The sequence below is a fragment of the Chelon labrosus genome (genome assembly GCF_963514085.1).
Source record: "Chelon labrosus genome assembly, chromosome: 4".
NCBI lineage: Eukaryota > Metazoa > Chordata > Actinopteri > Mugiliformes > Mugilidae > Chelon > Chelon labrosus.
Window position 1 is genome coordinate 17,011,448 of NC_140340.1, and position 22,908 is coordinate 17,034,355.

The 22,908-nt window shown below is 39.6% G+C and overlaps 2 protein-coding genes across 2 annotated transcripts; both read right to left on the minus strand.

The window, feature by feature from the left end:
* Positions 1-277: 277 nt before the first annotated feature.
* LOC311486480 (adenosine receptor A1-like) lies at positions 278-2,390 on the minus strand. The gene is made up of 2 exons (XM_084542348.1): positions 1,998-2,390; positions 278-1,736 (listed from the first exon to the last, which is right to left on the minus strand). Exons 1-2 carry the CDS (start codon positions 2,324-2,326, stop codon positions 1,091-1,093), a joined length of 975 nt encoding a protein of 324 aa, XP_084398474.1. The 5' UTR covers positions 2,327-2,390; the 3' UTR covers positions 278-1,090.
* A 17,630-nt stretch (positions 2,391-20,020) lies between these two features.
* Positions 20,021-21,380, minus strand: LOC311487103 (adenosine receptor A1-like; the record flags this gene model as incomplete). Its single annotated transcript, XM_084543222.1, has 2 exons — positions 20,021-20,782; positions 21,052-21,380. 2 exons carry the CDS (start codon positions 21,378-21,380, stop codon positions 20,137-20,139), a joined length of 975 nt encoding a protein of 324 aa, XP_084399348.1. The 3' UTR covers positions 20,021-20,136.
* Positions 21,381-22,908: the final 1,528 nt, after the last annotated feature.

The following is a 22,908-nucleotide window of genomic DNA, read 5'->3' on the forward strand; positions in this document are numbered from 1 at the left end:
GGAGTACCACGATTTTATTTTATTATGGTACACAATTTTCCAGTGAATGCGACTTTATCATATTTCTGAAGGGGCTTTTATATATATTATCATGAACATAAGGGAATCCCGCTCATGTTACTGATATTTTTTTGTTGTCTACATCTTTTGTTTTTTCCTAATCTCCATTTACATTGTGTCTACAGTAGTGTTTGAGTTTATCCCAAAACAAGTCTACAGCTGTGCTGGTGGGTCTGTGATGCTCGCAAACACGATGGCGCTTCGAACCATTAAATACTAACATGCTGATGGTAACCAGATTTAGCATTTACAGGACCATTACCAATATCCACTAACTGGATTGTGCATTGGTTTTGAGTCTGTTTTGGTCACTATTTTAAGCTTGAATTACAAATATTTATTTTGTTTCACATGTTTGAGCATTAGTAAATATTTTTAGGCGTCGTAACTGAAAAACAAATAAAAGTTTAAAGTACAGTTTTACTGTAGCTGCAGTTTTTCTCAGCAGAGATTCATGTTGTTCTATTTGCTATCAAAACATAATCTTCTAAAATGTTTCTCAACCAGAACAACACCATGTTTGACAAAACAAATATAAAATCCTTACTTATAGTGTGTGTACAGTTGAACAATTGTGTGCCTCTTTGGCTGTAAATGAATGACGGCAGTGTCTAAATACCTATATTTGTGGGTAGCCAGTCGCTGTAGCTGTCAAATTTAGAAAACAGAAACTCTCACTTCCTGCTTTGCTTGAAACTTCACCTTTAATAGTCATGCCATTTTACTCACAAACTAGTCAAATACAGACATAAAATGATTCAGAGCATGCAGAATGACAGAAGTAAACAGGCTACTTACAGATATGTACATACAGAGTCATATTTTGGAAAAAGCAATACAGAGATTTTTAAAGTGGAAAACAATGGGCTCAGCAGTGCAGATATGCTTGAAAAAAAGCTTAAATTGATTCTCTAAAATAAAACAGCTGGCTCAAATGCAAAGAAAATGTATCAATCTTTGTTGTCAACCGTGTGCATCATAAACATGATTTAAAGGTCTGATCATTACAAACAGGAAGCAAGCAAACAGCTCACTCACTGTGTGCCACAGTGATAATGTTACTGCTGGGACAGCTGTCGGTTGTTTGACTGGTTTGAGATCTTTCTGCTGCCCAGGGAGTACACCGTCTCCAAATCTTCACATAGGCAGCCCTGATCTTTTGTATTTTGAACGCATACACAACTGGGTTGACGGCGGAGTTAGCATGAGAAAGCACAATGCCAATATAGAAAGCTGTTTCTGGTACATCAATCTGACTGCCAAAGTAAACAATGCAGTTCATTATGTGGAGCGGGAGCCAGGACAGGGCAAACAGAACCAAGACCAGACACAGAGATCCTGCCAGCTGTCTCTCTTTCTTCAGGTAGGTCAGAGACTGGTTTTGGGCACCGTTGCCTGGTTTTTCTCGAAGGTTTCCACGGATGCTACCGAATACATAGCTGTACAGTACAGTCATCACTAACAGAGGTGTCAGGTTGCAGAGGAAAAAACTGAAGTAAACCAGGTAAGACATGGGGATCACAGAGGCAAACTGGCAGACAATTGTAGAATTGGATTGAGACAGGTTTGTGTGGTTGTACCGTCCAAGCATGGGAGCAAAACTCAGTGGTGTTGCAACAAGCCAACACGCTGCTGCCACAAGACAAGAGTGTCTCTGTGTTACAGTCCTTTTGTACCTACAAAAAAAATGCAGCAATGATACATGCATTATTTCATCAGATACATGCATCAGTATGTTCTGACCACAGTCACAAAAAGAACTCCAAATAATAATATGACTACAATTTTTTTTAAAGTGTTAAAAGAGGACTATAGTCATCTTGCACTGTCTTTGTGATCACAGCTGAGCAATGATGCCTTTTAGTAATGAGGTACATTTAGCGTGGCAGCTTCAGTGCTCTTTTACAGTAAGTGTTAATATGAGTGAACAATCTTACTTGAGAGGGATATACACCCGGAGGAAACGGTCCACTGCAATAGCCAGCAGAGTCAGAACTGAAACCAGGGTCAAGAGGATGATCACACAGCTGATGAAGAGACAGGTGTTGAATGAAGTCTCCGCTCGTCCGTCCACCACCACAGCCAACGGTATGGCCACACAGCCGACCATAAAGTCAGCTACAGCCAGAGACACAATAAGGCAGAAGGTGGGTTTCTGAATGCTCTTACTGGTCCACAGTGCCAAAATAACCAGCAGGTTACCCAGACAGCAGCTAACAGCGATCAGCACTTCTGTCAACGTGTAGATCATTTCTCCCAGATCCATTATGCTTCCTATGCAGCTGATGATTGAAGGCTGATGGTGCTGCGTATCTGAGTGCAGGACTGAATGTGCTGTGTGCTCTTGTTAATCTTTTGAGGAAGTCCCTTTTAGCTCTGTTAACGGATCTTATCGAATGTGACAGAACTACAAGTATATAAAAAAAAAATCGAGCCACTGGTAGTTGGCTTCGTTTGAACATGCTACCAGAAAACCACATCCTTGATGAAAATAGCTTGGTTATGCCTTCACACAGCCCCAGTGCAGTGAAAGTGGCCTAACATACACAGGCATTGCAAGATCTAGAGTGAACACTTTAACCTTTGTTTGCACTCTAAAGAGACACTCGTTATAAAAGCTTTTCAAAAAGTTAATGTTAGGTTAGTCTGGTTAGTTTCCAAAAAAAATCATCCAGCACTGCACATGGTCTGTGTTTAAAGCTAGTTCTTTAATGCCTCATAAATGTAAGTTATTTTATCTTATCTTAATTAATCAACTCCCTAAAGAGCGACCCCAGACCAACTTTCTGTCATCAATGTAGCATTTGGTGCATTTGCTACATAAGCAAAAATCTTAAGAAACAGCAAGTGACTTTTGACTAGACAAAAGGTTGTCTAAATCTAACCATGTGGTTTTGTTCCCTAGACATTACCAAATGTGCGTGTTTCCTTGCACTCATCAAGTGTTTCAACGTTTGGACTGGACTTTTTTATTTTTATTTTTTTTTACTTTGTGTATTTTACCTGACAGAACCACACCTTCAGTGAAGGTTAGTGTCCCAAAACAATATAATAGGAAATGAGTGTCTGCACACAACACTGCCAGTCATTATTTCCAAAGTTGTGCTTTGTGTCATGGTAAAAAATTTTAATAATTTGTGTCCAGGTCTGAATCAATAATACAGTTAAAACCAGATGTTTACATACACTGTGTTAAAAGACACGAAAATATTTTTTCCTAATTGTCTGAAGATTAAACCTCTCCTGTTTTAGGTCAGTTAGGATTACCAAAATTATTAACAGACAACATTATTATTAATGAGAGAGAGAATTTCTTAGAGAATTTTTTATTACTTTCTTCAAAGTGAGAAGTTTTCACACATTTCCTTAGTATTTGGTAGCATTGCCTTTAAACTGTATGACTTGGGTCAAACGCTTTGGGTGTCCTTCCACAAGCTTCTCGCAATAGTCTGCTGGAATTCTGGTCCATTGCTCCTGACAGAACTTGTGTAACTGAGTCAGGGTTGTAGGCCACCTCACTCCCACACGCCTTTTCAGATCTGCCCACAAATTTTCTATGGGATTGAGAAAACATTGATTGTGGAAGGATACCCAAAACATTGATTTTGTTGTCCTTAAGCCACTTTGTAACTACTTTGGCAGTATGCTTAGGGTCATTGTCCATTTGGAAGACCCATTTGCGCCCAAGCTTTAACTTCCTGGCTGATGTCTTGAGATGTTGCTTCAATGTTTCCACATAATGTTCTTTCCTCATGATGCCATCTATTTTATGAAGTCCACCAGTTCCTCCTGTGGCAAAACAGCCCCACAACATGATGCTACCACCCCCATACTTCATAGTTGGGATGGTGTTCTCAGGTTTACAAGCTTCCCCCTTTTTCCTCCAAATGTAACGATGGTCATTAAGGCCAAACAGTTCCACTTTAGTTTCATCAGACCACAGGACATGTCTCCAGAAATTAAGGTCTTTGTCCCTGTGTGTATTTGCAAACTGTAATCTGGCTTTTTTATGTTGCTTTTGGAGTAATGGCTTCTTCCTCGCTGAGTGGCCTTTCAGCCCATGTCGGTACAAGACTTGTTTCACTGTGGATAATGACACTCTCTTACCAGCTTCAGCCATCATCTTGACAAGGTCTTTAGCTTTTGTTCTGAGGTTGATTTGCACGTTTCGGACCAAAACACGTTCATCTCTGGGACATAGAACCTGTCTCCTTCCTGAGCGGTATGATGGCTGGACATTCCCATGGTGTCTATACTTGCGTATAATTGTTTGAACAGATGAACGTGGCACCTCAAGCATCTGGAAATTGTACCCAAGGATGAACCAGTCTTGTGGAGCACCAAAATTCTCTTCCTGATATCTTGGCTGATTTCTTTTGATTTTCCCATGATGTCAAACAAGGAAACAGTGTGTTTGAGGTGTAGCCTTAAAATACATCCACAGGTGTGCCTCCAATGAACTCAAATGTTGTCTGTTAACCTATCAGAAGCTTCCCAAGCCATGACATCATCATCAGGGCTTCCCTTCATTGTTTAAAGACATAGTAATCTTTGTGTATGTAAACTTCTGACTTTGAAGAAAGTAATAAAAAATGACTTAGTAAAAACTAGAAAGTAATAAGAAATTCTCTCTCTCATTATTGTGGCATTTAGCAAATAGAAATAATTTTAGTAATCCTAACTGACCTAAAACAGGAGATGTTTAGTCTGATTTAACTTCAGACAGTGAGGCAAAAATGTTTATGTGTCTTTTGACACAGTGTATGTAAACATCTGGTTTCAACTGTATATATTTAAAACACTGCATTCATTCCTTCTATACCCGCTTAGTCCTGTTAAGGGTCGCGGGGGTCTGCTGGAGCCTATTCCAGCTGTCATCGGGGGAGAGACAGGGGTACACCCTGGACAGGTCGCCAGTCCAACACAGAGAGACAGACAACCATTCACACTCACATGCAAACCTACAGCCAATTTAGAATCACCAGTTAACCTAATGAGCATGTCTTTGGACGGTGGGAGGGAGCCAGAGTACCCGGAGAGAACCCACGCAGACACAGGGAGAACATGCAAACTCCACACAGAAAGGCCAGCTGGCCCATGGATTACGAACCGGTGACCTTCTCACTGTGAGGCATCAGTGCTAACCACCTCGCCACTGTGCCACCCATTAAAACATTGCATCAAGAAAAACATAATTGTGTATATTGACCACATTTGTGCAACATTTATTTTTCTCTGTTACAGTTTTTCTCAGTCGCTTTGGTGCATTTCTCACATCACTATTAACATTTGCACAACAGTTAGTGCATTTCTCAGAACAATTAGTACAAACTGCAAAACCCAGTGGATAACCTGCAAAAGTGCGTCACTTGCTCAAAATGAATAGCTGATTCCTCAAAAGTAGTATTCATGTTAATGAAACTGTCTGTGTCATCAAAATAATAAGTCCTGACACCATTGTTTATGAACAAGACAGTCAAATGGCTTTGTCATGTTTTCATTGTGACATATTTACTGCATATGCTCTTTGCAATTCTACAGCATTGTGCAAAAAAAATACACAGTCACTTAGTAAAAGTTCAGTACATATTACTGTAAACTGAACATAAATTATTCCTGGACATCCACATGTTCCTGTCTGTCTGGCCACATATTTTCATCTACATCACAGCGGATGTCTTCCCTTGCAAGGCAACGAGGAAAGTGTCTCCTTAAGTGGCGAATCCACCCTCTGCAGGACTCCACTGTGATGTCATCACATGCAGCATCCATGGCTGCTGGCAGGGCCATTTGGGCATGTGGACGCCGGTCATAAACCTTCCACCTCCAGGCAGGAAAAAACTCTTCTATTGGATTAAGGAATGGGGAGTAGGGGGGAGATATTCAACCACCATCCTGCCATGTGCTGCAAACCACTCTCTGACCAGATGTGAGTGGTGAAAGCTCACATTATCCCACACGACAACATACTTGCTCAGATGGTCTCCAGTTAGACCCTTCTCATTCTCAGGGACTATGGTTCTGTAAAGAGTGTCTAGAAAAGTAAGAAGATGTTGTGTGTTGTAAGGACTGAGAAGGGAGATATGGGTGAGGACACCATTTTCCGAGATGGCTGCACACATTGTGACATTTCCCCCTCATTGGCCTGGAACATCAATCGTTGCTCTCTGTCCAATTCTGTTTCTTCCACGCCTTCTGCCTTTGGCCAGATTGAAACCTGCCTCATCGATGTAAATGAATGAGTGCAGTGGTTCCCTGGCCTCTAGCTCCAGTATACGCTTTATCCCAGAAGAGAGGGAGAGAGAAAAAAAACCCAATTGTAAGAACTTTCCCTGTGTAACATAATGCATTTTAGTGTACAGTATGTAGCCTACTGTGAATATACAGAACTGTTAAGTGTACTGCATGGAACTACACAAAGTAAAACAGTTTACAGTGCTGAACATTAGAGTATGCATAGAACGCACACTCAAGCTTTACCTGTACATACTGGTGACGGGTCTCCTTCACTCTTTCACTGTTCCTTTCAAATGGCACATTGTAAAGGTGTTTCATGCGCATTTCATTCCTCCTGAGCCCTCGGTCAATTGTTGCGATTGAAACAGATTCAGTATTGCCAAAGATATTGTCATCATCTATAACAGCGCTTTGAATCTCTCTCAATCTTATTGCATTGTTTGCAATCACCATTGCACAAATGGCTTCCTCTTGTTGTGGAGTAAAAACAGGCCTCCTTCCACCTCTGCGGAAACAGGCCTCCTTCCACCTATTATAAAATTATAGTAATGTACAGTAAATATGAGATATAACAAGGTATTGGATTACTGTCCAATACTATACATACCTGTTCTCCCTACGAAATGTTTGAATGATGGAATTCACAGTGGTTCTCCCTACATTTGGTTGCACTCGTCGACCAGCCTCAGCCATAGTGAGGCCGTGATTCACAACATGGTCCACAAGTGTAGCCCTAATTTCATCAGGAATTTGCCTATGTACTTCACCTCTTCTTCCTCTGCCCCTGTTTTGTCCCCTTCCCCTTCCTCCGCGGATTCTCACCCCTCCTCCACGACACTGACGTTCCATTTTTGTGTCACAGAATTGTAGAAATGGTACACACTATGTCCTGCTTGGTTCATATATGCTTGCCAAGTGAGGGTTCATGGGATTCAGCTCTGAGTGACTGTGGACAAGTGGCTTGTCATTGGTTACAACTAATGCTTCACACACCTCCTCATGAGTGAAAGCTGAAGTTCACCTGAGAGCAATTGTTCAATTTAGGAGACATTTTCAGGAAAAAAATGATAAAGGAATGTATGAAATTAGCTTGACAGATTTTGACAACTAGTTCAACAATTTTGTATGTAATGACTCAAGCAATGAAATGAGGACTATTAGTTTTATAGGGAATGACTATTCAGCATTCATAAGTATGTTTCATTTTGACTGACATGACATAAGCAAATGATGTTATAAAACAGCAGAGAATTGTATGAAAGTAACTGATACATGTCCAAAAGCATTTGCAGTTTGTTCAAAGGAATGAGAAACTGCTACGATGATGTGCACAAATGACTCAATGTTGTGGAGGTTGAACTAATAGTTGTGAGAACTTTCATTCTGATCTGAGAAAAGCACCAAAGCAACTGAGAAAAACTGTAACAGCGCTTTGAATCTCTCTCAATCTTATTGCACTGTTTGCAATCACCATTGCACAAATGGCTTCCTCTTGTTGTGGAGTAAAAACAGGCCCCCTTCCACCTCTGCGAGGTTGTCTTGCAGTCCTATGTGTTGCAGAGTAAAATTATAGTAATGTACAGTAAATATGAGATATAACAAGGTATTGGATTACTGTCCAATACTATACATACCTGTTCTCCCTACGAAATGTTTGAATGATGGAATTCACAGTGGTTCTCCCTACATTTGGTTGCACTCGTCGACCAGCCTCAGCCATAGTGAGGCCGTGATTCACAACATGGTCCACAAGTGTAGCCCTAATTTCATCAGGAATTTGCCTATGTACTTCACCTCTTCTTCCTCTGCCCCTGTTTTGTCCCCTTCCCCTTCCTCCACGGATTCTCACCCCTCCTCCACGATGCTGACGTTCCATTTTTGTGTCACAGAATTGTAGAAATGGTACACACTATGTCCTGCTTGGTTCATATATGCTTGCCAAGTGAGGGTTCATGGGATTCAGCTCTGAGTGACTGTGGACAAGTGGCTTGTCATTGGTTACAACTAATGCTTCACACACCTCCTCATGAGTGAAAACTGAAGTTCACCTGAGAGCAATTGTTCAATTTAGGAGACATTTTCAGGAAAAAAAATGATAAAGGAATGTATGAAATTAGCTTGACAGATTTTGACAACGAGTTCAACAATTTTGTATGTATTGACTCAAGCAATGAAATGAGGACTATTAGTTTTATAGGGAATGACTATTCAGCATTCATAAGTATGTTTCATTTTGACTGACATGACATAAGCAAATGATAATGTTATAAAACAGCAGAGAATTGTATGAAAGTAACTGATACATGTCCAAAAGCATTTGCAATTTGTTCAAAGGAATGAGAAACTGCTACGATGATGTGCACAAATGACTCAGTGCTGTGGAGGTTGAACTAATAGTTGTGAGAACTTTAATTCTGATCTGAGAAAAGCACCAAAGCGACTGTGAAAAACTGTAATGTTAGACTACTGTTGGGGTCAGTTATCTGCCCTATTTTCTCTCTGAGGAACATGCCAAGGCCATGGTCCCTTTGGCGTCTTCAATCTCACTCAGTACGTTTACATGGTCTTTAGTATCCCGGTTTTGAGGCTTATCCCGGCTTTGAGCATATTCGGGATATGGTGTTTACATGGAACACAGAGAAACCCGGTTATTCATATCCCTGTATACATGATAAATAACAGTATCCCGTTTTCCGATCGCTGCATCCTATCTGCGCATGCGTGTTTTACGTCTTTTTCAATGTTTTCCAACGCGACCTAACTTGTTCAACAGAGCGAGGTGGAAAACCAGCGTCACGTAGCTTTTCCGCAACAGATTTGAATACATCAGTATGTCGGTGTTTTCTGCCATCTAAACACGTCGTTATGTTTAGTTCTTTCATTACTTTAAGGGAAAATTCTGTCTCTTCGTCGCTCCAAAAGTGAGGAGTTCTCGTTGCCGCCATGTTGTTTGTATATCTAGTAGAGGTGGGCGGATCGATCCAAATATCGATAATATCGATACCAACGTTGGTATCGAGATTGATCGATACCAATGTAATGAGATCGATACTTAAGTTTCAGTTTCTCTCATTTCATTAAAGACGCGACCTGACTCTGTTTGTCTAGATGCCGCTGCTGTCACAGAGCAGAGCAGGCTCGTTTTGCTCCTCCTCCCCCTCGCGTGTGTGTGTTGTACTGTCACGTGACTCCGCAGCGCCAGGTGACCGAACACCGCCCACCGCTACCAGCCAGGCTCGGCCAGCAGCAACGCATTACACACAACGAGAGAAAGAGCAGGGCTGTTTGGTTCTATTTTCGGGCCGAAAATGCAGAGGTGGCAAAAGTACTCACATTCTGTACTTAAGTAAAAGTATGGATACTTGTGTAAAAAAATACTCTCGTAAAAGTAAAAGTACTGATTCAACTCCTTTACTCAAGTAAAAGTAAGAAAGTACAGGCTCTGACATGTACTTAAGTAAAAAGTAAAAAATTTTGCCATTAACAATTCATCCGTTGATAATTTTGCAAAATTAAAAAGTTCTAGCAGAATAATCTAGACTTAATTGATCAGAGGTCCTGCATGAGCATCCGGAATAATTTTTAATAATAAATTGAGGGTTACTGAGTTGTTGTTTTTAAACCGCTAGCTAGTGTTAGCTATACTATCAAAACGGTGTGTTCCCATAGCATTGCTAACGTTGTAAACTAGCTTCCAAAAAATCCTCAAAAAGCTAATGATAGCAACAGAAACCTCACCAGACCAGTACTTCTCAAATAGTGGAGTCAGGTGGACTTTCAGTATTAGTGTCTTTATTGATGCTTGATAAACAGCCTCCAGTCACTAGGTGGCAGCAGAGCTCAAACTAATCAATAGGCTGCCTGTTCAAAACAGTAGAAGAAGAACACAGGACGCGCATCGTCGACTTTCCTTCTCTAGTCCGATGCTCTAATCATGTCCGATCATGTCACGTCTTTTACGTCTTGTCATCCGTGGAGGTTAAAAAAGTAACGAGCCTGTTTTTCAAATGTAAGGAGTAGAAAGTACAGATATTTGTGTACAAATGTAGGGAGTAAAAGTAAAAAGTCATCAGAAAAAGAAATACTCAAGTAAAGTACAGATACCTGAAAAATCTACTTAAGTACAGTAACGAAGTATTTGTACTTCGTTACTTGACACCTCTGCGAAAATGAAACAATAGCAAGTTGTGTTATTTGTAAAAAGGTGGTAAGATACAGTGGTAACACAAGAAACTTGTAAAAGCATATAGAATTTTTTAAAATTCCCGCCCACTTGGCCCGTAGCCTACCCTACAGATCGCTGATATGACGAAAAAAAAGTGCAGGAAAGGGGAGAAATGTTGTCTTATTTTTGTATTGTATTGTACTTCCTAAACACGTCCTTACATTATTTATAATATTTGTTGTGGAGTGATAATTTTCTACACTTTGTTTATTTAAGAAAAAAAAAAAAAAAAATCCAGAAAGTTCAATGAAGGGAGAGATTTAGTTTTTATTGTAGTTTCTGAACACTCTGCCTGAAAAATAATTTGTTTTTATTTGTCCTCAAGTGATCATTTTGTGTTGTTTCTGAACAAAAACTTTTATTGTGATAAAGTATTTTCTATTTACTTATAAACCAAATTCTGTACTGAACTTTAATTGATTAATAATCCAAAAGGCAAATCACGAAAAACACTTAAAATGTCATGAGAATTAATTCAGATTTAGATTGATTCAGATTGATGGTGCAGCCACCTTAATTTTTAAAAAGTATCGATATCGGTATCGGTATCGGCAATACTGGCCCAGTATTTACTTGGTATCGGATCGATACCAAATCTAGCGGTATCGCACACCTCTAATATCTAGTGCGTCACTTGGCGTCACTCGCGCATGCGCAGACAGTGGGCAGCCGTCAGAAATCGGGATAAGGTGTATACATGCTTCAGTATCCCGGCTTCTATCGGAGTACTCCAGGTAGCAAAGCCGGGTTTCTTGAAATCGGGAAATGAGCATATCCCGATTTCTGAATTCGGGATATGGTGTTTACATGGACAAACACGAAATCGGGATACTTCAATATCCCGATCAAATTCGGGATACTAAAGACCATGTAAACGTGGTCACTGTCTGGCTGTCAACAGACACAGCTGTAGAGTTAGATGATAATGCCCTCCGTCACTGTCTGACAATTTGTATTTCCTAGTTGGTGTGAGTCCTTATCTTCATGTTTATGTACAATGGCCAATGGGATGTACACATCTCCCGTTTGCTGCCTCGGCCTTGCTTGCTAGTATAAGAATCTGAGTTCACTGTTTGTCCCTTAGAACTGAGGTGGACTCACGCACTTATGTTGTGATGACGAAGCTTCCGTTCTCCTCGTATGAGCCTAAATAAACTCCTTCAGCATAAGACATGCAGGACTCTGGTACTTCTTCTTCTTCATCGGCATCACCGCAAATTCCTCCCTAACAATTAGCACAGCATCGGTCTTTTGTGGCCATACCATTCACACATTTCATGTCGTTTTCACACAATATGCAGTCAGTGAACACATTTCCACAATGCTTACATTTTCTTAACAGACCAGCTGTACCTCCCAACAAAATTATGGATTGTTTTTGTATTATTTACGAATGTTAACACACAACGTCCCACAATAGCAAAAACAATATTCCAAACCTTAGATACAGTATAAAAACCTCTTCTTCTGCAATGATATCAGTTCAAAAACAACATATCTCAGCTGATAATATAGTTTTTTTCAATCGCTAACAACATGGTTTGAAGTCCACTGTTGAAGAAAAAAAACAGTCCAAGTCTAGTTCCAAGTTTGCTGAAGTGGTGCAAGTTTATTGAAGTTCCAGATCATGGCCTACCGACACAGAGTGGGTCCGAGACCGGAGACTGACCCTGAATGTAGGGCCAGAGCACAGATATACCCTGTCCCCAGGTGTGGTTGCATATTGGTCGGTCGAGGGCAACTTTACACAGGAGGGTGAACTCATTTTAGAGCCGATCACTCAGACAGCATTTGGATGTGGTTTGGGCCAAATGTGACCAAATTCCCTCAGTAGCATAAACACTTCTTGTAGTGACTTAAAGCAAACCAAACAAACTTAAATAAGACACTAAGGTGGCGTGCAGGTGAACCTGTTCTGATGCGTGTTCTGGGATAAACAATGAACAATGTCCAGTGCGTTCTATATATTTGGATTCTTGTAATTCATTTATTTTCCACGTTGAATATACCACAGCACTGTCCCAAATCCACGTACTTAAAACGTCAGCCATTCCGATGAGCTCCCAGTTGACACGCGTCAGAACAGGTTCACTCGCACGCCACCTCAGTGTCTTATTTAAGTTTGTTTGGTTTGCTTTAAGTCACTACACTTTCAGTCAAAAACCTTTTGCTTCCCACACCAAACACACACACCTGATTTCCCCCACCTGTCACTTAGCTATATCCCCATCCACACTAGTACTCCCCCTAGGTTAAATCCCAGAACTGCATGTAAATACATGAACACAGTGATTTAAATTAACAAGAAATACAAAATATATAATGGCTCCAACACTTCTACTTATAATTCATTCAGAAAAAAAACTCACAGCTGCTATTTTGAAAAGTTTACCTGAAAAGACAAAATCACTGTACGTGTCATGTGTTTGTAAGCCAGGAGAGCCTGCTACAGTTTTTTCCAGTTGCTAACACACTAAAATGACATGGATAGCACAAATATTTAAACTGACACATAGGAAGCAAAACCTCATCTCAAATCTCCAAAACTTTAAACACATTTTCTGCTTTACACACATTTTGCAATTCGAAATGGCACTTTTTAAGTGTACCGAACGTGGTTCTCTGCATAAGACACAACAATCTGACATAAAGTCACATGTTTGCGATTTCAAAACACTGCCATTTAAAATGATGCACCACATGAGCTCATTGGCCACTATATGTGCTACCTGGCCAAATAGGTGTTATGTAATTGTTAACACTTTAATCAGGAAGTAAGCAATACTAAAAGACCACAGGTGAGCATCTTTTTTTCTTTTACAACAACAATGGAAGACATTGCTGAGAGAGGAAGAGGAAGAGGGAGGGTGAGAGTGCGATGTTGACGGGGCGTTGTGGCCAGACCTAATTGTCTAATTATTTTGCTTTCTTCTTTATTTTAATTTTTTTTTTAATCTTTTCTGCACATTTTTTCTGCAATTGTATTTTTTAGCTTACTGTTTTGTGAGCATATTTTAGTTCACTCCAACGTAAATATATCTGCTGTGCATATGTTGCACTGACTTGTTTGGTGAAAAATAAAAAAATAAATATTTCAATAGCACGTGCGTGTATCTGCAAATATTTCTGTGCATGTGAAGAATCTGAAGAATTCTCTACAGTTTGAACTATGTTAGTATTATGACAAAGCATACTAAAGATGAGAGTGCTTTTCATTATGCCCAACAGTGTGTAGCTGGTTAGACAAAAATCTGTAATACGAATGAAGTGTGTGCCATCTGGTGCAAAAGTTTGATTTTAGTTGCAGTGCTTCATTTTGCGGGACATATGAGGTATTTTGCAGTTTGGGTGTGTGGTTTGGTGAATTGTGTTAGTATTTTGATAAAACCAGCCTAGTTTGCAAAATTGTGTTTAAGCAATTGGAAAAAACTGTAATATTCTCATCATCAGCTGCAGTGCCACTGCTCTATGTTCTGGATTGCCTGAACCTAAAATGAAATGTGGCTAACTGAATCAGATGACTGAGACTTTACATTCAAAGGTGCTGAACCGATGAATGGCAGCCATCTAGTGGTTACTGGTAGTATTGTTACGTGAGTTGAACAATAAATGCAGACTGTTCAATACAATGTGTGTTAATTTACCTGTTGAATGGGTCCCCTTAGACATCATAACAACTGTTGCCCTCCTTGGGAGATTTGTCAGGAGCTGCCACTGGTTTCAACACAAGTACAGTCTTTTAGTTCTGTGTTTGTCTGTAATTAATTTGGGAACAACAGTTGCAGACGTTTTGGGAAATTTTGAGTTTTAAGTATAAATGTCACAAGAGGAAATGTTTGCTATAAGCTCACGACCATCCATGTTACCCCAGTTTCTCTGTGGCAAAGCAGGCCTCATCTCGAAGCTAACTGATTTAATAAAAAGGCTCCTTGTTTACCTTCGTCCAGCCATGTGGATGGTCTGGTTTTCTTTTGCCCAGATACAGACATCTGTCAGGTTTATACCGCCATCCCAGTAAGTATGGATATTTGCTTGCACTGCTGACGGTGCTGAGGAATTACGTTTAAAAAAATATAAAACTTACCCAGGCTGGAGGTTAGCAATTGGGTTCTGGGTTCAAACCTGCTGGCCTGCTTGGTCCTTTCTTTTCTCCCTGTGCCTGCGTGGGGGCTTACTCGGGCTTCTTCCCATATCAGTGTTTTTTAGGTTAGTAGGTGTTCATACTATATGAGCCGTTGTTTGTCTCTCTGTGATAGACTGGCAGACTGTCAGGATATACCCCACCTCCTGTCCAGTAGGCTCTAGCCCGCTGCAACCCTTTAATACTTTAAATCCAGTGTGTCATATACTAAAGAGGTACAACATTTTAATGTTGATGCAACAAATCCATTACTGTCCAAAGACCCCCCAGCAACTCCAGCGCAGATTATAAATGTAGCATTTGACCATCAAAAGTAAAAGTGACCTGCAAGCATAATCCAGTCAGTGATTTTGTTAAAAAGTTTTTCTCGACAGTTTTCTGAGTGACTTCTCGAGATAAAGTTTTAGTTGACAAACATGAAACCTTCACTGACTTCTGGACGTCCCTTTACTCCAGTTTGGATATTCTCGTACTGCGGGACTCCCGCGAGTCACGGTATTCCCGCGCGATTCCGCAGTACGGGGGTCAACTTCACTGTTGGTAATGTGATATGGACGGGATAGAGCAAATAATCAACGGGAGTGGGCGGGAGCGGGACACAGCTGGAGATTAAATTAAAAAATTACGCTACAATGTGGTGAGTGTGCCCAACTTTAGTCAACAACACAGGGAGCGGGACGGGATTTGGGAGTCCTTCTCTCGGGATTTTGCGGGATTTCAGTTGACTGGGAGATGGCACTACGTTGCTTTATCCTCAAAAGTCTGTTTGGCTTCAGTATTGGTTAATGCTTTTATTTGGGCAAGCGGGGTACTGGACATTACATCTACGGAAACACCAAATGTCTACAATGGCAACATTCAGTTGAAAGTGTAAGATATCTTTTTACTTCATATGTTTATTTTATATTTTTTTAAATAAACTGTTAGCAAAGTAAAAAGCTTCAGTGAATTGCTACTATTTCTGCATTGCGTGCGCTGAATATTTAATCAGTTATTTTCAGGTATGGTTATTGCTTCAGCAACTCCGAATTAGGTTTCTACGAGAACCACAGCATATTTAGTGTCGACACAAACAGTAAGAATTATGTTTTATAAGCTGCATGCAGTGGTGTTTGAGTTTCATTTCAGCCTCTTCTAATCACTGTTTAAACCTTTTTGTTTACACATTCACTTCTTCTCATTCTGTGTTATAGACACGGTTTACAAAATAATTTGCTAGCAGTTTGTGGAAACTGGTGTTTGGAATCAGAATCATGGGAATCTCATCACTTTATTGATCCATGGGTCAGAAAAAGGATTTTAAACAATTCATAGGACATTCCAAAATATTGTATTTAAAAAAAAATAAAATCATATTGTAATCACAGGTGTGGGATTATAATCATTTAGTTCTGCATTTTAACCATATAAATTATATATAATTTAATTATCATGCACTCTTCTTGTGTTTCCAATAGAAGTCCCAATAGGTAAAGCAGATGTGCTGCTGCACACTAGTTGTCCTGACTGCGTCGTTGTAAGGGTGGTTAACAGCATCACTGACGAGCTTATGATCCTCAGTAAGGACAGTGAATGTTGTGATATTCAAGATGTTCTGCGTCAAAATGGTGACGTAATATACAGTTTATATATCAGTATGTAATCCTAAATATATAGTGTGAGACTGCAACGTTAGCTAAAATGATACGATCACAAGGCCTTTATCTGAAATGTGTCACATCTTCACCAGGTAGGAGAAAGGCCGTCACTGATGCTGAGCTGAAAGAGTTTGAGATGCAGGCACGGTGTTTTGGCTGGTCCAAACCACAGGTCTTCAACATTGATTTTGGTGAGATTTTTATATGTATCAGGTTAAAGAACTGAATAATTATATTAAACTTTTTCCCTCAATTAGAAACAGCCAGTTACATATTACCATTAAAAATAAGTTTTAAGAGTTTTTAAACAAAATGAAATTTAACTTTCACTTTGTACTCTGGAGTACCACGATTTTATTTTATCATGGTACACAATTTTCCAGTGAATGCGACTTTATCATATTTCTAAAGGGGCTTTTATATATATATTATCATGAACATAAGGGAATCCCGTTCATGTTACTGATATTTTTGTTGTCTACAACTTTTGTTTTTTCCTAATCTCCATTTACAGACTATGAAAACTGCAAGACTCTTGATTACAACATCTCTGAAGATGAAGCTTCCACCTTACGATGGAGCGTCCTTCTCAAGATGTTTGAAAGAGTGAAAACACTGCACCACAGTATAATCTCTTGTATCATAGAGGTGTTTTTTATCTATCTTCCTGTTACCTTTGAGAGATAAATGACTGTTACTCGCTTGCTGATTGTGTCTACAATAGTGTTTTAGATTACATTTGTCCCAAAACAAGTCTTCAGCTGTGCTGGTGGGTCCGTGATGCTCGCAAACATGATGGCGCTTCGAACCATTAAATACTAACATGCTCATGGTAACCAGATTTAGCATTTACATGCCCATTATCAACATCCACTAACTTGATTGTGCATTGGTTTTGAGTCTGTTTTGGTCACTATTTTAAACTTGATTTACAAATACTTCTTTTGTTTCACATGTTCGAGCATTAGTAAATATTTTTAGGCGTCGTAACTGAAAAACAACTAAAAGTTTAAAGTATGGTTTTACTGTGGCCACAGTTTTTCTCAGCTGACATTCATGTTGTTCCATTTGCTATCAAAAAATAATCTTCTAAAATGCTTCTCAACCAGAACAACACCATGTTTGACAAAAAAAAATCCTTACTTACAGTGAGTGTACAGTTGTGAGCCATTCCACCGAATTGGTGCCATTTCTGTCCCTACAACATTAAATGTGTGAATGCACATAAACATTTACTTTAAAATACTTTAAAAACACAAAGTGTCCTGCACATTGATCTGATTTCAAATTTAAGATGTATAATTGTAAGGATTAACCTAGAACACTGAAAAAATGGCATGTGTTAAAATCCTTCAGAAACAGCATTGTTTTTGCAGTGCTGTGTGATTCCATATAATATCTATCCTTCAAATATATATTTTTTTTCATAAGAAATCCACAATATTTTAGTTAAAATACAATACTTAGAGGGAGCCAACCAAGAAGTGCAATGTGTCATTTCTTGTTATGCACATGTGTTTTAGGCAATGCAAACAAGGGCAGAGAAGAAGCCACAAAAAGCTAAGGAAACTTTAGAAACAAGTTCAAAAACTACAGGGTCTATTGGGAAAACAAACCCAAAAAACAGAAAAGTACAAGAAGCAAGTGTATGAAAAAAGAGTAATGCGTCTCCATAAGTCACTATATGGCAATTGAAAACAGAGTCTGGGCCAAATTAGAGAGGGCCTCTTAGAAATGGTTGGTTTTGACACAAGTGTGTCGTCAAGCTGACGACACAGTTCTCCTGTCTCTGCTGTCGTTACCCCCACATCACCACGGACCAACTCTTCAGGAGTTCATAGAGTGGTGCGACAGCTCACGGCTGGAACTGAATGTCAGTAAAACCATGGTGGTGGTGACTTATTCCAAGGGACCTGACTTCAGCAGCCACCACCATCATCCATGGGAAGCCAGTGGAGCTGGTCGAGGAGTTCAGATATCTGGGCACCATCTTTGACAACCTGCTGAAATTCGCCTCCAACACTGAAGAGACTCCCAGAAGGTGCCAGCAATGTCTCTACCTCCTGAGGAAACTCAGCTCCTTTGGAGTCAGCAAAGACATTCTACAGACTTTTTATTACAGTTTTATTGAGAGCATCATCACCTTCTCAATAACCTGCTGGTTCCACTCCATCAGCCTCCACAACAGAAACTGATTGCAGAGCACTGTTTCGGTCTGCTCTAAGATCATTGGCCTGCCTGTTTACTCTTACTCATATTCATGACCAACAGACACTCAACCTGGCAGTAAAAATCACCAAAGACCCCTCACACGTTCTCCACTCAGCATTCCAGTGACTCCCCTCTGGACGACGGCTCTGCTGCCCCGCCTGCAGAACTCAGAGGAGAAAAGCCACCTTCGTCCCCAAAGTCATCCTCCTCCTCAACTCCTCCCCACACACACTCTCTCTCTCTGACTCTTCTCCAGCTCACACACAGCCAAAGTACAGTCAACCTCCCCTTGCCCCTCACCCCTATACTCACATACCAGAGACTCTTGGTTGTTTTTGGTTGTGTTTATTTATTACCCATTCTACCTCGGCTATAACTTGTAAATATATATTCCCCGTAACTACTGTTTACTGTTTACATTTGCACTTTTTGCTCCTTAAAATGTCTGTACTTGCATGTTAAGCTGCTGTGCCTTAAATTACCCTGGGAACAAATAAAGTTTTCTGAATTTGAATCTGAATCTGAATCTGAAAAAACACTTACTCACTCACTTACACTTACACACACCCACGCACACACACCCAGACACACACACACATTCCTGTTACTGAGTGTTCATTCCTGTTACTTAAATGTTTAAAGATAAATAAAGATAAATAACTTTTTTTTCCAAAAATCTGTGGTCCATGATTTATCCAGTTGTTTAATAATTACATGATAAGAAATTTGATAAACTTGAGGTTTGGGTCCCTTTGAAAAGGTAAAAATGACCTTGGATCTTTTAGAAAAATACAACTTGCGTGTATACACAGTGATTTTTTTGTAACAAATTTCAATTATTTTAACATGTAACCATTTCTTTAAAATGAACACTTTTTTGAGGGAAAAACAAAGAAATTAGTTGATGTGCTTTTAAACATGCTTTTTAAATGTCACTTGAGTTTTGGTAACAGGACTGAAAAAAATGCAGTCATCTTCTAAACCTTAAAAAAACCTTAAAAAAAAAATAAAGTAGCCTGAGATTGACCAATTCACATTTTGAATAGTTATTAAATATGTGTGTTATCAGAATTAGTGTTGAAAAAAGATAACAAATTAAGCTTAATTTGGGTTAGAACAAGCAAATGGCACCCATTTGGTGGAATGTCCCTTGTACAATCGTGTCTCTCTTTGGCTGTAAATGAATGACACCAAATACTTATATTTGTGGGTAGCCACTCACTATAGTTGTTCAATTTAGGAAACAGAAACACTCACTTCCTGCTTGGCTTGAAACTTCACCTTTAATAATCATGCCGTTTTACTCAGATACTTGGTCAAATGCAGACATAAAATGATTCAGAGCATGTAGCCCTGCTTAAACTAAAGAATGACAGGAAGTAAATAGACTACTTACAGATATGTACATATATACGGAGTAAAATTTCAGAACTAAAAGCAATACAAAGAAAATAAAAGTGAAAAACAATGGGCTCAGCAGTCCACAGATATGCTTAAAATGGTTCTCTAAAATAAAACAGCTGAATCAAATGCAAAGAAAATGTATCAATCTTTGCTGTCAACCGTGTGCATCATAAACATGATTTAAAGGTCTGATCATTACAAACAGGAAGCAAGCAAACAGCTCACTCATTGTGTGTCACAGTGATAATGTTACTGCTGGGACAGCTGTCGGTTGGCTGAGCAGTTTGAGATCTTTCTGCTGCACAAGGATTGCACTGTTTCCAAATCTTCACATAGGCAGCTCTGATCTTTTGTATTTTGAACGCATACACAACTGGGTTGACGGCAGAGTTAGCATGCAAAAGCACAATGCCAACATGGAAAGCTGTTTCTGATACATCACTCTGACTGCCAAAGTAAACAATGCAGTTCATTATGTGGAGCGGGAGCCAGGACAGGGCAAACAGAAGCAAGACCAGACACAGAGATCCTGCCAGCTGTCTCTCTTTCTTCAGGTAGGTCAGAGACTGGTTTTGGGCACCGTTGCCTGGTTTTTCTCGAAGGTTTCCACGAATGCTACAGAATATGTAGCTGTACAGTACAGTCATCACTAACAGAGGTGTCAGGGTACAGAGGAAAAAACTGAAGTAAACCAGGTAAGACATGGGGATCACAGAGACAAGCCGGCAGACAATTGTAGAATTGGATTGAGACAGGTTTGTGTGGTTGTACCATCCAAGCATGGGAGCAAAACTCAGTGGTATTGCAACAAGCCAACACGCTGCTACCACAAGACAAGAGTGTCTCTGTGTTACAGTCCTTTTGTACCTACAAAAAAAATGCAACAATGATAAAAATTTCATCAGATACATGCATTAGTATGTTCTGACCAGAGTCACAAAAAGAATTCCAAATAATAATATGACTACAATGTTTTTGTAGTGTTAAAAGAGGACTATAGTCCTATAGATCATATAGATCACAATGTCTTTGTGATCACAGCTGAGCAATGACGCCTTTTAGGTAATTAGGTACTTTTAGCATGGCAGCTTCAGTGCTCTTTTACTTTAAGTATTAGTTTTAGTGAACAATCTTACTTGAGAGGACTATACACCCGGAGGAAACGGTCCACTGCAATAGCCAGCAGAGTCAGAACTGAAACCAGGGTCGATAGGATGATCACACAGCTGATGAAGAGACAGGTGTTGAATGAAGTCTCCACTCGTCCGTCCACCACCACAGCCAACGGTATGGCCACACAGCCGACCATAAAGTCAGCTACAGCCAGAGACACAATAAGGCAGAAGGTGGGTTTCTGAATGCTCTTACTGGTCCACAGTGCCAAAATAACCAGCAGGTTACCCAGACAGCAGCTAACAGCGATCAGCACTTCTGTCAATGTGTAGATCATTTCTCCCAGATCCATTATGCTTCCTATGCAGCTGATGATTGAAGGCTGATGGTGCTGTGTGCTGTTGTGAATCTTTTGAGGAAGTCCCTTTTAGCTCTATTAACAGATCCTATAGATCATGACAGAGCTACAAGTCTAAAAATAATCTAAACAATGGTAGTTGGCTTCGTTTGAACATGCTGCTAAAGCAGAATAAACCACAAAACCACATCCTTAATGAAAATAGCTTGGTTATACCTTCAAACTGTCCCACTGCACTGAAAGCGGCCAAACATGCACAGGCATAGCAACATCCGGAGTCAACACTTTAACCTCTGTTGGTACCCTAAAGAGACACTGGTTAATTTTAGATTAGTTTAATTATGTTAGTTTCCAAAAAACAAACAAACAAACAAAAAAAAAAACAGTGTTCTGTGTTTTAAGATAGTTCTTTAATGCCTCATAAATGTAAGTTATCTTATTTTATCTTAATTAATCGACTCCCTAAAGAGCGACCCCAGACCAAGTTTCTGTCATCACTGTAGCATTTGGTGTATTTGGTGCATACACCAAAATCTTAAGAAACAGCAATATACATTGACTAGACAAAACATTATGACCACTGACAGGTTGTCTAAATCTAACCATGTGGTTTTGTTGCCTAGACATTACCAAATGTGTGTGTTTCCTTGCACTCATCAAGAGTGTCAGGTTTGGACTGGACATTATTTTTATTTTTTTGACTTTGTGTATTTTACCAGACAGAACCACACCTTCAGTGAAGGTCAGTGTCCCAAAACAATATAATGGGAAATGAGTGTCTACACAAAAGGACAACACTGCCAGTCATTATTTCCAAAGTTGTGCTTTGTGTCATGGTAAAAAATTTAAATAATTTGTGTCCATATCTGAATCAATAAATACAGTTGAAACCAGATGTTTACATACACTGTGTTAAAAGACATTTTTTATTACTTTCTTCAAAGTCAGAAGTTTACATACATTTCCTTAGTATTTGGCAGTGTTGGGAACGTTACTTTTAAAAAGTAATTAATTATAGTTATTAGTTACTTCTCCCAAAAAGTAACTGAGTTAGTAACTGAATTACTCCACTATAAAAGTAAATAGTTACCAGGGAAAGTAACTATTGCGTTACATTTTTTAAAAATATACATATGTTTAAAGGTGCAGTAGGCAGGATTGCGAAGATCCAGGACTTAGCCAAAACATTTGAACATCGACAACTTCTCAGTCCCTCCCCACTTTCCGCTAAAGCCCAAAATGGTCTCCCAAGCCCCTCCCCCCACAAGGGAGAGCTGTGCACGATAGAGCGCGTGCATATTGGCCCTGGAATACTGTGCACGAGCAGAGAACCGAGAGAGCGAGTAAACAAACTAGCATGGAACACACCGACGTAGTTTTTATAATACCCTTCGTTATTGCTAAATAATTTGACCTAAAGTACAACGATACAGTCATTATACTTTAGGTCAAATTATTTACCAATAGTCAACTTTAGGACAAAACCAAGGTTAGGATGTTTCTGAAAGTAGCCTACATCGGT

Coding starts and splice junctions, on each gene's coding strand:
- LOC311486480 (XM_084542348.1), bottom strand. CDS start 2,326: ATGGATCTGGGAGAAATGATCTACACGTTGACAGAAGTGCTGATCGCT. Junction 1,737..1,997: donor CGGGTGTATATCCCTCTCAA/GTAAGATTGTTC, acceptor TTTTTTTTGTAG/GTACAAAAGGACTGTAACAC.